General features: G+C 38.3%; 1 protein-coding gene across 1 annotated transcript; it reads left to right on the forward strand.

The window, feature by feature from the left end:
- The first annotated feature begins 12487 nt into the window (after window positions 1–12487).
- LOC110019180 (protein DETOXIFICATION 49-like) lies at window positions 12488–14313 on the forward strand. Its single transcript, XM_020716763.1, has one exon. The coding sequence runs from the start codon at window positions 12589–12591 to the stop codon at window positions 14170–14172; it is 1584 nt and encodes a 527-aa protein (XP_020572422.1). The 5' UTR covers window positions 12488–12588; the 3' UTR covers window positions 14173–14313.
- Window positions 14314–14693: the final 380 nt, after the last annotated feature.

Raw genomic sequence — 14693 nt, forward strand, 5'->3', positions numbered from 1 at the left:
ATATATATATATATATATATATATATATATGTTTCCATCATCAACGTTGCAATTTTTGAATAAATTTAAGAACTATTCCTAGGACTCTCTCTCTCTCTCTATCATCTTTTATTTTTTTCTTTGACCTAGGTTGGTGTCTTTCATCAATTTTTTTTTTCTTTTCCCTTGGATGACAGGCCGAAAGAAAGTATGGTCATCTTTACCCTCTATTGGGACCCAATTCATGGCTTCTTGCCTCCTCTCATTGACCCCATTTAGATTATTATGGATGAAAATTATACTTTTGGGGTTTTTACATACGGATGTCCCTAAATAATACTCATAACATGTGAAGGCCCCAAAAAATTAAATCTACGGGTAAGGTCTTCTATTATGGCCAGTAGCAGACGACTTCAGTGTGGCTTCCCGACATGGCTTCTCCTCTCAATCCAAAACAACCCTTACACCTGAATCATGTCCCCAAGCTCTTCTCGGCCGCAGTGGCGTGGTTTCCCTGTGTTGTAGGAACCCGAAACCCTAGCCTACATCCTACGAGCGAAGAGAAAGAATGGCATGAACAAGCTTTCCTTCCTCAATGATTTATGGTAGAAGCCGAGCATAGGGATGATAACGATGGGAGTTTTGGTGGTCTCTGTAAGTCGCAATCTTGTCGTTGACTTCCCAGCTAACTCTGATGGCGATTATATCGCGTTGCATCGTTCACGGAGGCAATAGTTTTGAGTAAAATCAGGACGGGGCAAACAAGAGAGATCTGGGCTAAATTGGGAGGGGGGAGGATGTGGGCGAGGGTTTCGGGATGCGAGGGGAAGCCACATTGAATTCGCCCGCTGCCGGCCTTAACAGAGTACCTTTACTTGTAAATTTAATTTTTTTGCATCCATTACATTTTGGAGCCTTCATACTTTATATGTAAGAAACCCCCAAATTTTAAGAAATATATAATACTACCCGATTCGTTATTACATTGAATCTATTTAGAAATTAATAGTAGTTCCAATTTTCTTTTTATTCTCTTAGAATTCCCTTAATTATAATTGTTCCAACTTTATTAATCAAGTGTGAAAAGCAAAAATAATTTACTAGAACATGTTCTCTATTTATATTGAATCAAATTTACACCATGGCCACGAGTTTTAGATTATTATTTTGTTTGATATAACTTTCTATGACACCTTGAGTTACATTTTTGAATATTTTATATTATTTTATTTTATTGTTTAAAATCAAGGAATAGCTAGCCTGAAATTCTTGATGCGTCATGTATGCAAATGCTGACAATTTTAGAGCTGGCCTTAGTCAGGCCAATGCTTTCCATTACAATATGTGGCAATTACACATCTCCTTCTATTTACATCTGAATAGATTTCTTGGAACTACTGAACTTGCTGACGCATAATCAGACACGGCTGCGTGCGGATTCAACATATTCGAGTCCAATGCAAAATGCCAACTTGATTAATTTTATCGTACAGCTCACACGATCAATTCCACTAAGGACTCGATAATTGATTTTATTTTTTTTATTTCTGGAAAGTTTATTTGATTTTTTATTGGGAAATATTATACATGCATCCTCAACTTGGAGCAGCTTATTTGGTGCGGTGACGTCTTGAAAACGCACATGACCTGTTTGGGAAAACTGCATTTTGACAGCTAATGTGTTTTCAAAATGTTGAAAATAATGTTTTCAAACTGTACCTGTCTAAATGCGATGACAGCTTTCTGGTTGTGGTTTGACTTTTCCAAAACAAAAATAAAAAATTGTAGTAGTCACCGCACCTAGCTTATCGGCAGATTATTCAATAAGTTGTCGCTACCTCAAACAGACGTTTAATAATAATAATAATAATAATAAAGTCTAATTTAGGTTTTCAAAATCCCGATTCATATTTTTTATTTGTATACATCTCATATGGCTAAAGCTTTACCCATACAAAATTAACCTATTTTTTTAATATTATTTTTTATTTTCCCATCAATTGTTATAAAATTTCTTCACAAAGAATGTGTATGAGAGCTGTTTGTTCGTTGTTTTTTTTTTTTATTTTGGAGTCATCAACATGTCTAATCATAACCTTAAGATTCCTTTTTTCAAATAGCCCTCTTAAAAAAAAATTATTATGTCTGGAGTCCACATGCAGCTCTACGTCCAGACAACGGATGCGATTCATCTTCGCCAGGGAGAAAAAAAGAAATTTCCACGCCAAAGTGTATCGCGTCCGTTGTCCGGACGCAAGCTGTACGATAATTTCTCGTTACTTAAATCACAAAAACGATTCGGAGAAGAGAGATCGAAAAAAGAGAAAAATAAAACGAAAATTAGGTAGAAAAATTTAAAAAGAATTATAGAGAATTCATAAGAGGTAAACCTCGTGCGATAGATCAAAAGTATACGCCCAAACAAGATCGAATCGAGATGCCTTGAACCGAATATTCACAAAAAAATACCTACATAAGCTACCCAAGTAATCTGAGTACCAAATTTGTGTGTTTGTTCTGGGTCAAGGGCAACTCCCAAAGGGACATCTTGGGGTTAAAGAAATCCTACTTACATTCAAGTGACGACTAGTAATGGGATGTGTCAAAGGGTGGTTATCTCATAGAAGCATCATGATGCTTTCAAAGCTCACGCCGATCCATACGGGAAGAGAGTGAGTCTCTCAGAATCCCATACAGATTGCAGCTCATCGATAGATGACCTGTGAAGAAACAAGGTCACCTTATAGGGTATGAACTATGTTTTCAAGCCCAAAAGGGTCGTCAGGGTAGAGAATATAACACTGTATCCCAAATCGGCAATGACCTGTCCACAATTGGGGCATACGAGATGACATCGACGAAACACCAATGGAGCAACGGTGCTCAAAATGGGTATAGCAAGGGAGGATAGAAGACTCCTAATCGAGGAGAGATAGTCGGGTCAGGATACCATGAATCCATCATCCCAAGCTATTGAGACCTCAAATCTACCTTGTCGTGAAGTTTGTAGATCCAACCTGACCAGAGACCTCCTTATCAGTAATCCATGAATTGCATCGTCCAAGTGGACCTCAGTAGCTCTAAGATCAAGAAAATGAAACTTTAAGTCCTATGTCATTTTATATGATGTAGTAGAGGTGAGACTTATATTTGCCAAAGTGGCGATGAAGCCACTAGAGTGGAAAGAGAATACAAGTGCGACTAAGAAGCTGAGACGTTCTCACAAAGGACTTAATCCATGTCTGGGTTGTGATAGCCTCTAACACCCTAAGTGTTAGACAATCATCTAAGTTGAAATTTTATGCTTGGACAAGTGGGTTGAAAAAGCACAGGGTCTTCTCCTCGGGACATGCAAGTATGATGCAGTGAGCTAACAAGTCTTGATGTGGAGGCCCTGTTAATATGACTTTGGTTATGCTCATGCTATGCGAACAATTTTAAATCCGCATGGAAACCTTGCAAAAATGCAAAAGATATTTTATATCTAAATTTTAAATAATCTCAATATCTATTAAACTCTTGTTGAAAAATTACAATTTTAGGTTCTTAGAGAGCCTGAATTACATTTTCACATGATTCCCAAACAATTCATAAGCCATGAAAGTGAATGTCAAGCACAATGCATAATGTAAACAACCCAAATATAAAGAATAAAAGGTCGGGTGTCTCTAGGTCGGCACAATACCCAAAAAAAAAAACACGATATATATATATATATATATATATATATATATATTTTTGTGTGTGTGTGTGTGTGTGTGTGTGTCTGTATCTAATGCTATACATCAAAATATTTAGAATTAAGCTACGTTACACAAGCAAGTTGCTCCTGGTTCTCGCCAAGTGGTTATGCGCGTCATCGTCAAGCTCCTCGGAACTCTTGCCCATACCTTATTTCTAATACATACCTGAGCCGATAGGAATCTAAAAAATACATAACAAAAGCCTAAAAAAGACTTGATCTGCAAGGAAGTTAGGTTGATGTAAAAGCTATTTACATGCAACGTAGTAAACCATGTCCGGTGGAGGGTGAGACTAAAGAGTAGCTGCAAAAACAGTGTTAGATTAAAATCATAATAGTCCTCGTTGTTGGACATGGCTAGCCACAAGAAAAGCGCCCCTAATATACGAATGCACATGTCTCACATACAGTAAACACACGAAACAACAGACAAAAGATGTCTTGTTAGGACACAAACCAATGAACAATAGCCAGGACATCAAAAATACTACCTAAGCACCCTAGTCCTAGCTTAGTAAACCATCTACCGCATGACGTCTTTGGCACAACATCTAAGTGTGTGCAAGGTGTGGGTAAAGACTGTCGTTTGATGGGTCTCCAACCTCGCTAAAGATCTATGGATTCTAAGATGTGTCACTAGATACATGTTTTGTAGAAACAAAACTTTAAAAGATTGACCTTATGTATGATCCAAGTTAATGATGCAATAGTTCCAAAATAGATTTTGAAATATGATGCATACAAGTAATAAAAATATATTTTTTTTATTTTTAAATAGGTCCTAAGAAAAGAAAAACCTAAGTGACACATATTAGACCCCTTGGAATCTTAGCGCAACATACATGTGTTAATCACAATGCAATCATTTGCATTGCTCACAGAGACATCCTTGCAAGCCATACTCGTTAATGCATCATGACCAGCATTGGGTCACTCAACTAACGAGCTAAATTTTTCTTTGAGACAAATAGAGAATGCAAAAACAGATGTCAAGTGATCCTGTACAATGAAATCGCTCCGTCCAAATAACAGTGATCACGAGATAACAAATATTTATCACAAGTATACATTGGAGTATAATAGTGATGAATATGCCAACAATGCGAAGATGCAAATGTAAGACATATCACACAAATGATGTTGTGCCTGACTACCTAGGGTATCAAACACCACAGGGGCACTTATACCTTGCCTCAATAGTGGCCAAGCTCAGAAGAAAGAGGCAATCACACACAATATGTAATGCACCATGAAAGTAGGAAAATACACACTCCATGCAGAAGAATACACTCACGACTATGTTGAGTGTTGTCGTTGGTAACTAGTAGTGCAATTTGTGCACCAGCAGGTTCAGAGGCTAAGAAGCGTGATCTGGGCAAGGCGAGAATCATGTACCCAAGTAGAAATACATCGTGTACTAATTGGGTTCAAAGATTAAGAAGTGTGACCTATGTCAAGTGTTGTGATGATATACATATGACACTCCATGGTGGGGTCGTAGGAAGTGAAGGAATGTAATTCTCATTAGGAAGAATTATAGGTCAGCAAAGCCTGACGTGTAAGCCATCCCCATAAAAGACACCTGAGTGTCAAAATGAGCATGTAAATACACAAACTCATGATCAAACCTAAAGCATGCACGACATAAAGGATGTTATGCAGGGTAAACATGAACAGGTGAAAAAGTGCAAGTGCAGACATGCATGGTGTGATGCACAGTGACATAAGGAGTGGCAGCTCACATGGCATAATCCTAATTACTTGTGTATAATCATGTATTCCGATTACAATATAATAACTCATTTTTGATGCAGTGTAACGGCACACCCTGAATATAGAGAAATTACATACCACAAATATGGGATAACGAATAGTATCGTTTCAAAGATCAGACTATAACTACCTACAATACTGCTTATAATTGTCATATTTAAAATATAATAGTTTTCTTTGAACCCCTAAAGCTCTGTTCATACCTATTATGTTGACAAGTAATGTCTTTTTGCAACCAACAACTGTTGTAGCACCTACTATGACCCTCGCGACCAAGTAGTGCTCCTATAGTGCCTATTGTGCCCAATGTGGCTAGCTACTGTTGTTGCTCCTCACTAAAGTCTACGTGGTCAACTACTGTCAGTACATTATCCCACTATGACCTTTATGGACAACTGACGCTCCTAAAGATAGCAACTACGGCTTATGTAACCAACAACTACTATGACTTTAAACTACGGCTTTTGCGACCCACTATACTATTATCGTCAAGAACTATAGCAAAATTGTTGTTATTATTGTTGAAATATTGTTGTAAAACTATGATTATCAACTTTATAATTTCATATTCACTATTTTAGGAGATGAGTGGACTCTTGTACCTACAATCACATAGTAGACTACTTTAATTAGGCTAGGCCCCATGATTTTCACTCTTGCCAAGACTTTCCACATAAAAATTCTTGGTGTCTACTTCTATTTTCTTTTCATTATGTGTGTGTGTGTGTGTGTGTGTGTGTTAGATCTTAGTGCAATGCCAAAATTTTAAATAATCACTCTACTATTGTAAATTTTTTGGCATCAACATATGTATATGCATGTATGTTTATATGTCGATGGAAAAATCAAGAACGATTCACTTCATTTGCATATGCAATCCAAAAATTAAAAAATATATATAATTAAAATTACATGACCCTTAACCTTTTGGCCCAACAAAGCTGGGGCCACAAACCCAATCTTGCTACTTTTAATTTTCTTAAAATTTAAATAATTCAAGGTTCAAGTGATATCATCATTAAGCAAAAGCAATAATAATAATAATAGAACAACATAACTACTTCTAAGAAAATCTTTTCATTTCGGAGTTGTTTGGATGACAACAAAAAAATAAAAAGCATTCTTTTTGCAAGACTTATGATTTTTGGTGTTTGGTTGGTTCAGTGTAAAATATGAATGAATTTAGAATTTATTCTTTTGTTCATTTTCTTTGTATTTGAAATTGGATAAATTTTAATGAATTCCAAATAAGCGACAATACATAAAGTGGTGCCTTTGTATGTGGCCATCGCCACTATTTTCAGCCATCACCGTCGAACACTTTCACCTTCGGTCACCACTGTCAATCGCCACTAGCTCCATTGATAGCCTTAATTGGTTGCCTCAACCACCTATTGACCCTTCCGCTACCACTGCCTCCAATCACCTTCGCCACCTTCCATCACCACCATCGTCTGTCATCGCCGGCTGCCACCAATGTTGTTGGTCACCACAACTAGTACTCACTTCTTGCTGCCAACTCCCCCAATACTAGCCACCACCGCCGCTGCCATCGACCACAATGTTTGTCACCGTCATTACCAATAATTTCTACAAAATCTCAAATACTTTGAAATGCATTATTTTGAATATAATTTATGTGTGTTAGAAAATTTGAGGCACTAGAGTAAAATATTATTATCTTAACGTGGTACAAAGATTCAACACTTACTCAAAAGAGAAAAAAACAAATAATAGTGGCACAAAAAAATTGTACGTGAAAAACTAGTAAAAAGAAAAATTGTTGGGTCTGGCCAACTGATGAGTTCAACTATAATATGAAGGTTACAATTGCAACCACTTTTCTCATAGGCAAGAAAGGGTTATAAGGTCTCCCAAGTTACAACGGTAATGTGCGGATGAACTTGTTGCAAGGAACGGGCAACGACCGATGGTAATAGATGAAGGTTGGAAAGTTGTGATTGAATCTGGTCAGCGATGGTCTACGATAGTCAGTGGTGGTCAATGTTGATCGGCGATAGTCGACGACGATCAATGGTGGTTGACATTGATTAGCTGTGATCGACGGCGAGACGAGTGATACTGGACTTCAACTCCTTCTCAAAACTCTAAACTCTTCCTCAAGCCTCAAGCTATCTCCCTCTTATATGAAGTGGTGGGGGCTCTATTTATTGAGTCCTGATTTCAATTAATGATGGAATTTGAATCACTTAGATCGGACGGCCTAGAGAGATCCCAGAATCAAACTGTGTTTGGTAGTCATTTGGGTGTCTTAATGATGTCAGAATTAAGTAAACCTGGGCTCAGTGGACTTGGCTTGTCGAGACACTCAATTTGATTATTAACTTGTTGGATTCGACATCCATTGGATCTTCTAAAGGTATCTGAAAAACTTTCAAAAATGGTTTAATGACTTGATTTGACTTGGATTTGATCAATTTTAGTATCATCGGGTCTATCTGATCAAGCTGATCAGTTTGATTATAAGTTTGCTGAAATGGAAATCTTTATTGACTTTTAATTGAAGCTTGCATGTTCTTAGCTCAAAAAATTACCTTGAGATCTCTGTCATGCATCGAGATTTGTGTTGGATGAAGAAATTTGTTAATGGTGTATGAGTTGCCCTCTATTTTTAAACAAGATTAATTTTATCATACTAAAATATCTTGATTCGGAGCATTTTATTTCTTCATTATCATGTTATTTTCATATATCTATCTATCTATCTATATCTATATCTATATCTATATCTATATGCATATCTATATCTATATCTATATGCATATCTATATCTATATCTATATATATATATATATATATCTATATATTACACACACACACACACACACACACACACACACACACACACACATCATCATCAGCACATTTCGATAAAGGTTGGTGTGCTTGTGCTATAAGATTCGATAAAGGATGGTTTGATAAATCAGAGGCACATTGAATGTGCATGATGGTTCGAGAAAGGTTGGTCTACTCATATGAGTCACTTGTACCTTCATAGACATTGATGTTCGGGACTTTGTGGTTTGTTGTGATAGAGTGTCGGAGAACTGCCTCTACCAAAGGAGAGGATTCTTCGAAGTTCCAGTAAGTTGGAAACAATCTCTATTGTCCAAAGGGAGCTCTACCTGGACCAGGTGTTCCAATACATCACGGGTGACATTAGCAGGAGCGACAGTAACGCAGGGCGATGCTAGGTGAGCTGCCTTAAACGAATGAATGGAACTTGTAATGTTAAGAAAATATGTGTCCCATCTCTGTATGACAATGGTTTCATCATTAGGAAAGAATCCGATGAGTGGAATTTTTCTTGTTGGATATTGAACTGTTGGTAAGTAAGCTCCATCTGGGTGTGTAAGTATCATCTACCATAGGAGTTGAAGGAACTGGTGTTGGGACTCCTCCATTCTATGTACTCGGTTTTCCAAATAAATACCTAAGGCTCCTTCGTCAGCTAATTTATTCTTGAGTAATAAGATATGAAGGTCTGACACCCTTGGCTCCATGACCGCCTACTAGAATGATAAGAGTTGGAGCAGGATGCTTGTTGTTGCGAGTGATGGGTTTGGTGGCCATGCGACAAGTATCACAATTATTTTAGTGATGGGAATGTTCTTTTACTATAGGTTGTGTAAAATTTATGTGTACCAGAAAATTTGCAGTAGAGTAATGTCTTATTGTCTTCGTGTGTTACAAAAATTCAACACACACTCGGAAGAAAAAAAACTAGTAGTGACACAAGAAATTTTTACGTGCAAAACTTGTGAAGGGAAAAATCATGGGATCTAGCCCAGCTGAAGAGTTCCATCATAAAATGTTGATTACAGTGGCTACCACTATAAAATGATAACCAAATTTTTCATCCGAAAATGAGGGGGCAGCTAACACGCTATCAACAAATTCTTTCATTCAACACAAATCTCGATGCATGTCATGGATCTCAATGTAACTTTTTGACCCTGAAACATTTGAACTTCAGTTAAAAGTCAACCAAAACTTACAGTCAAATTAACCAGCTCGATGAGACGGGCCTGATGATAAAAAAATTGATATAATTCAAGTCAATTAAAGCTCAGATCAAGTCATTAAACCACTTTCAGAAACTTTATGATCATATTTGGGATGTCAAATGAATGTCAAATTGATGAGCTTATAGTCAAATTGAGTGTCTCAACAAGACAAATCTAACGAGTCCAAGTTCACTCAATTTCGACATCATTACGGCACTTAAATGGTTATTAAACGTCATCTAATTGAGGAAATCTCTCCGAGTCATCTAATTAGTGTGGTTCAAATATCATCATTAATTGCAGTCGGGACTCTATAAATAGGAAAAGCTTGAAACTTTGAGAAGGAGATGAAGTCCAACATCACTCCCACTAATGTCGACCACCGCGAACGACTGTCGACCACCACTTTTGTCCGCCGCCAATAACAATTGATAATTGTTCCTCCACTAATCAACATTATAATTTGGAAGACATTATAACCCTGTCTCACCTGTGGGACGAGTGGTTTCTGTAATCAACTTACAGTGAATCTTTACAATTGGACCAAGCACCGTAGTTTTTTTTCCTTACTTTGGGTTTTTCATGTAAAAACTCCTGTTGTTTCTCCTGATTATTTTCTTTCATTTGAGTGTGTACTGAATTCTCGTGCAATATTAAGACGACAATTCATACTCTACCACCACAAATCTTCTAGCACATCAGTTTTTGAAATGTGCTGATGATGTATCAAAACTCCATAAAAACAAAAAAAAAATGAAGTCGTGTGTATATTTTCTAGTGAACCAAACAATTTCAAAATATCTCAAATACAATATATTACTTCTACATAGCCTGTATTTACTCTGCACTACTTTTTCAGTAAATCAAATAACTCATTAATAATTCCAAACATTTTATTGATGCGATTTAGTCATTGATATGTAAAGATCAATACTTGCCCTATAATGTAGTTATTAAACACAATTATCTTTATAAGATATTATGTTCAAACAGAAAGCTTTACAATTTTAAGCTAATTATTTCAATTGAAAAAAAATTCATTAAGGTTTTAAGCGCAAACTAGTCATAAATAATGATAATTATAATTTCTCTACCGCTCTACATTTTAGAAGGTTAATTCAAAACCCTACGACCGCATGAACCGGATCAAATATACACAAACCAAAGAAACGGAGCAAAGCATTCTGTTACATAATATTTTTCGACCGCACTCAGTCCTCTTAAAAAAGAAAAATTAAAGAGTATTTTGACAATTAAAATTGAATAAAAAAAGGTGATTGGCTACGTTCCACTTATATTTCCTTTTCAAAAGGTATCATTTAACTGCGCGATACTACGTAATTAAAAACGTGGTTCACTATATGAAAATAATGTTCAATGTGCAAATAATATTGTTTGGCACTCACATGGATGTCTAAATTTATTAAAATTAAATGAATTTTATTCACTAATGTTTGAGATATAAATGTTTCCATAAAATTTGTGTCTAGAGCTCCAAATAACATGTCTTAGAAGTATAAGGTGTCAAAATTGTTATTCTGCAAGATAGTGCTTGTTTAAAAGAAATTGGGCTTGCTTGTATTGTGAGAAACTACGATAACCTTTAATGCCAGATGCATGGCACTATTTATTAAATGTACTGGAGCAGCTTTATCATTTTAATTGAGTTATGTCTGGACTGTGAAAATGGTCAATAAAAAATAGGCTGAGGTAATCATCAATGCTCCTCTCATCTCCTTTCAAAAAAGATTCAATGACTCGTCTGCTCAAATTCATAGTGTGATTATTCTTATAGACCCTAACCTAAATATTAGTTGTATGCTTCTCCTTTTGTTGCAAGAAAAATGCCAATAAAATTTGATGCAACATCTCTCTAATGAAATAATACATATGGTGACAGTTTCGCCACTAAGAACAATGCATTCTCAAAATAATAAAATCAACAAGTGATCACATACATAACAAGCAATACATAGTGGATAAACAGTCATACAAAAAAAACCCCAGTAAACCAATATGCTTATGCAAATTTATTCAATGCTATTTGTATTTAGTTGCCTCTCATCCATCTTTGTTTGTCTCTCTCACCAAAAACTCAGTGCAATAAATTAATTTTTGAATATTACCAACATAAAAACTAAAACAAATAGATGTCTATTATTATTAATTTAAAAGCTTAAATCTATATTTACCTCTAGTTTCTAATTTTTAGCCGGGTCTTCTTTTCTAAAAGGATAGAAATCATAAAAGAATTTCCTTAAAATAATTTTTTTACAGAAACTATTCATTTTTATTAAATTTTGTATAAAGACAATTGTTTTCTCCTCTTATTTTATTTTATTTTATTTTGTTTTTCGTCTTCTTCTAATTTAAATATGGATATATATGTATTTTTAATAAAGACAAATCAATACTAAGAACTTATTATTAAAGAAATTAACCACTCTCTTTCATTCATTTTTAAAATTTTCACTCAAATATCGAAATTCATGATAATACCTCAGCCCATATGTTTCATGTTTACCATACACTCAATAGTTTGATTATGACATACTAAAATGCATCTGTTTAAAAATTATATGAATGATTAAATGTAAATATCAATATTTTAGGTGATCTGTATGTAATTATGCATATTGAATCAACAAAAAATTTTTTAAAAAATAAGTAATATACTCTAATTTGTGTTTATAATTATTTTAATTATAGATACCATAATATTCTCTAATGAGTATGTCCCCTGTAGAGAGGACGGATAAGTACGGGAGGTGGAGGATGGAATAGTGGGAAGCAGCCCTTTCAACGAGAAGAACAAGTAGCCGCAGGAAAAAACTAATTTAGTCTCGCGCTCCCTTCAGTGGATAAAACAGTAGCCTCCAAACACCCGGCAGGAAGAATGTCTTCGCTCTGCCTCTTTCCTATAAATCCCTCCAACACCCCCCGCCCATTTATTCGCCCACAACAAAACCAAATTCCACTCAAAACTCTCTCCTCCTCCTCCTCCTCCTCCTGCTTCTTCCCCTTCCTCTATTTCCATTTCTAGCAGAACAAGCAGAAGCAACAGCCATGTGCCAATCTAATAGCTCTGAAACTCATGGAGAGCTCGGCAGTCTCCCTCCTGATCATGCAACCCTTTACATGCCCCTAGTTGATCACAAAACCACGAGCAACGATGAATCCCCAGTTTTTGAGTCCCTTGGACCAGCCCAACAGCTTACCCTTTCTTTGATCGAAGCAAAATCGATTCTTTCAGTCACCCTTCCCATGGTTCTCACCGGCCTCCTCCTCTACTCCCGCTCCTTAATCTCCATGCTCTTCCTAGGCCGCTTAGGCTCTCTCCCCCTCGCCGGCGGCTCCCTCGCCATCGGCTTCGCTAACATAACAGGATACTCTGTTCTCTCCGGCCTCGCCACAGGCATGGAACCTATCTGCGGCCAAGCTTATGGCGCAGGTCGCCATCACCTCCTTGGCCTCGCCCTTCGCCGCACCATCCTCCTCCTCCTTTGTGCCTCCCTTCCCATCTGCCTCCTCTGGCTCTCGATGCGTCACATCCTCATCCTCTGCGGCCAAAACACTGAAATAGCCGAAGCCGCCCAATCCTTCATCCTCTTCTCCCTACCAGACCTCTTCCTGCAATCCTTCCTCCATCCCATCCGCGTCTACTTCCGCACACAATCCATCACTCTCCCCCTCACCGTCACCGCCGCCGCCACCGTTGCCCTTCATTTCCCCATCAATTACCTGTTGATAAACCACTTCCACCTCGGTATCCCCGGTGTCGCCCTCGCCTCTGTTTTAACCAACTTCAATCTCCTTCTCCTTCTCATAGCCTACCTTCACTTCTCCGGCGTCCACCTCCGCACTGGAGGCCTTATACCCTCTGCTGACGACGACACCTTCTCCCTCTCAGGCTGGCGTTCTCTCATAGCCCTCGCAGTCCCCAGCTGCTTTTCCGTGTGCTTGGAATGGTGGTGGTATGAAATCATGGTCCTCCTCTGCGGTCTCCTCCTACGCCCCCAAGCAACCGTCGCATCCATGGGCCTCTTAATCCAAACAACATCTCTAATCTACATTTTCCCCTCTTCCCTCAGCGTTGGCGTCTCAACCCGCGTCAGCAACGAACTCGGAGCTAACCGGCCCGACCGCGCTCGCCGTGCCGCTGGTATCGGGTTGTTCTGCGGTGCGCTTCTCGGCCTCACGGCATTCTCATTCTCCCTCTCCGTCCGCAACATCTGGGCCAAGATTTTCACAGCCGACGCCGAGATCGTCAGCCTCACAGCGACAGTACTGCCAATTCTAGGCTTATGCGAGCTGGGAAACTGCCCGCAAACGACAGGTTGCGGAGTGCTGCGAGGCAGCGCGCGCCCGCGCACTGGCGCGCATATAAACCTCGGTTCTTTTTATGGCGTGGGGATGCCTATTGCCGTTGGGCTGGCATTCTGGGCTCGCTTGGATTTTAGTGGGCTTTGGCTAGGGCTCCTCGCTGCGCAATTGGCCTGCCTTGTTCTAATGCTTGGCGTCATCGCGCGCACGGATTGGACACGACAAGCCGAGCGCGCGCAGTCTCTCACGGGCGGGCAAAACGTGAAGGAGCAGGATTGCAAGCCGATTATTATCAAGATTGAGCAGTGCGACTCTCTAGTGTTTTAAGCATTAGGATCTGTGTGTTACATTATGAGAGAATGGATGCCAAGTAGAAATGTGAAGGGAAGGGATTTGTCTATTTGTCCCCACTTTTTTTTTCTTTCTTTTTCTGTATTATTAGAAAGAAATAGAATAGAGATTTTTGAAGAAGGGTAGCTAATTTTGTTGACCTGTCGTCACCTGAGCTTGTTCTTTATTGGATGAAAGTAGGAGTCGAAGGTGGCAGCTAGCGGGGTTGATTGGCTCATAGGCCGGCTGATTTCGGGAGGGCATGGGACCGCCCATCTGGTCTGTGGGAATCCATGCAGTAGTTAGTGCGATTCGAGGTGGCATTCTTCGTCGTCTTATTCACCGTGGGGTGCTACCTCAGCTGTTTTATTTCCAAATTTTGTATAAATTAGGGACGGTTCCGAATACTGATTTGATTTTTATGCGTCTGTTTCTCTCAGGTTTTATTCTCCCTAAATCGGAAAAGGTAAGGTTTACATGCAGATCGAGGGCTGTAAATGAACCAATGCACTCGGTGA

This window comes from Phalaenopsis equestris, unplaced genomic scaffold, assembly GCF_001263595.1.
Source record: "Phalaenopsis equestris unplaced genomic scaffold, ASM126359v1 Scaffold000053, whole genome shotgun sequence".
Classification (NCBI taxonomy): domain Eukaryota; kingdom Viridiplantae; phylum Streptophyta; class Magnoliopsida; order Asparagales; family Orchidaceae; genus Phalaenopsis; species Phalaenopsis equestris.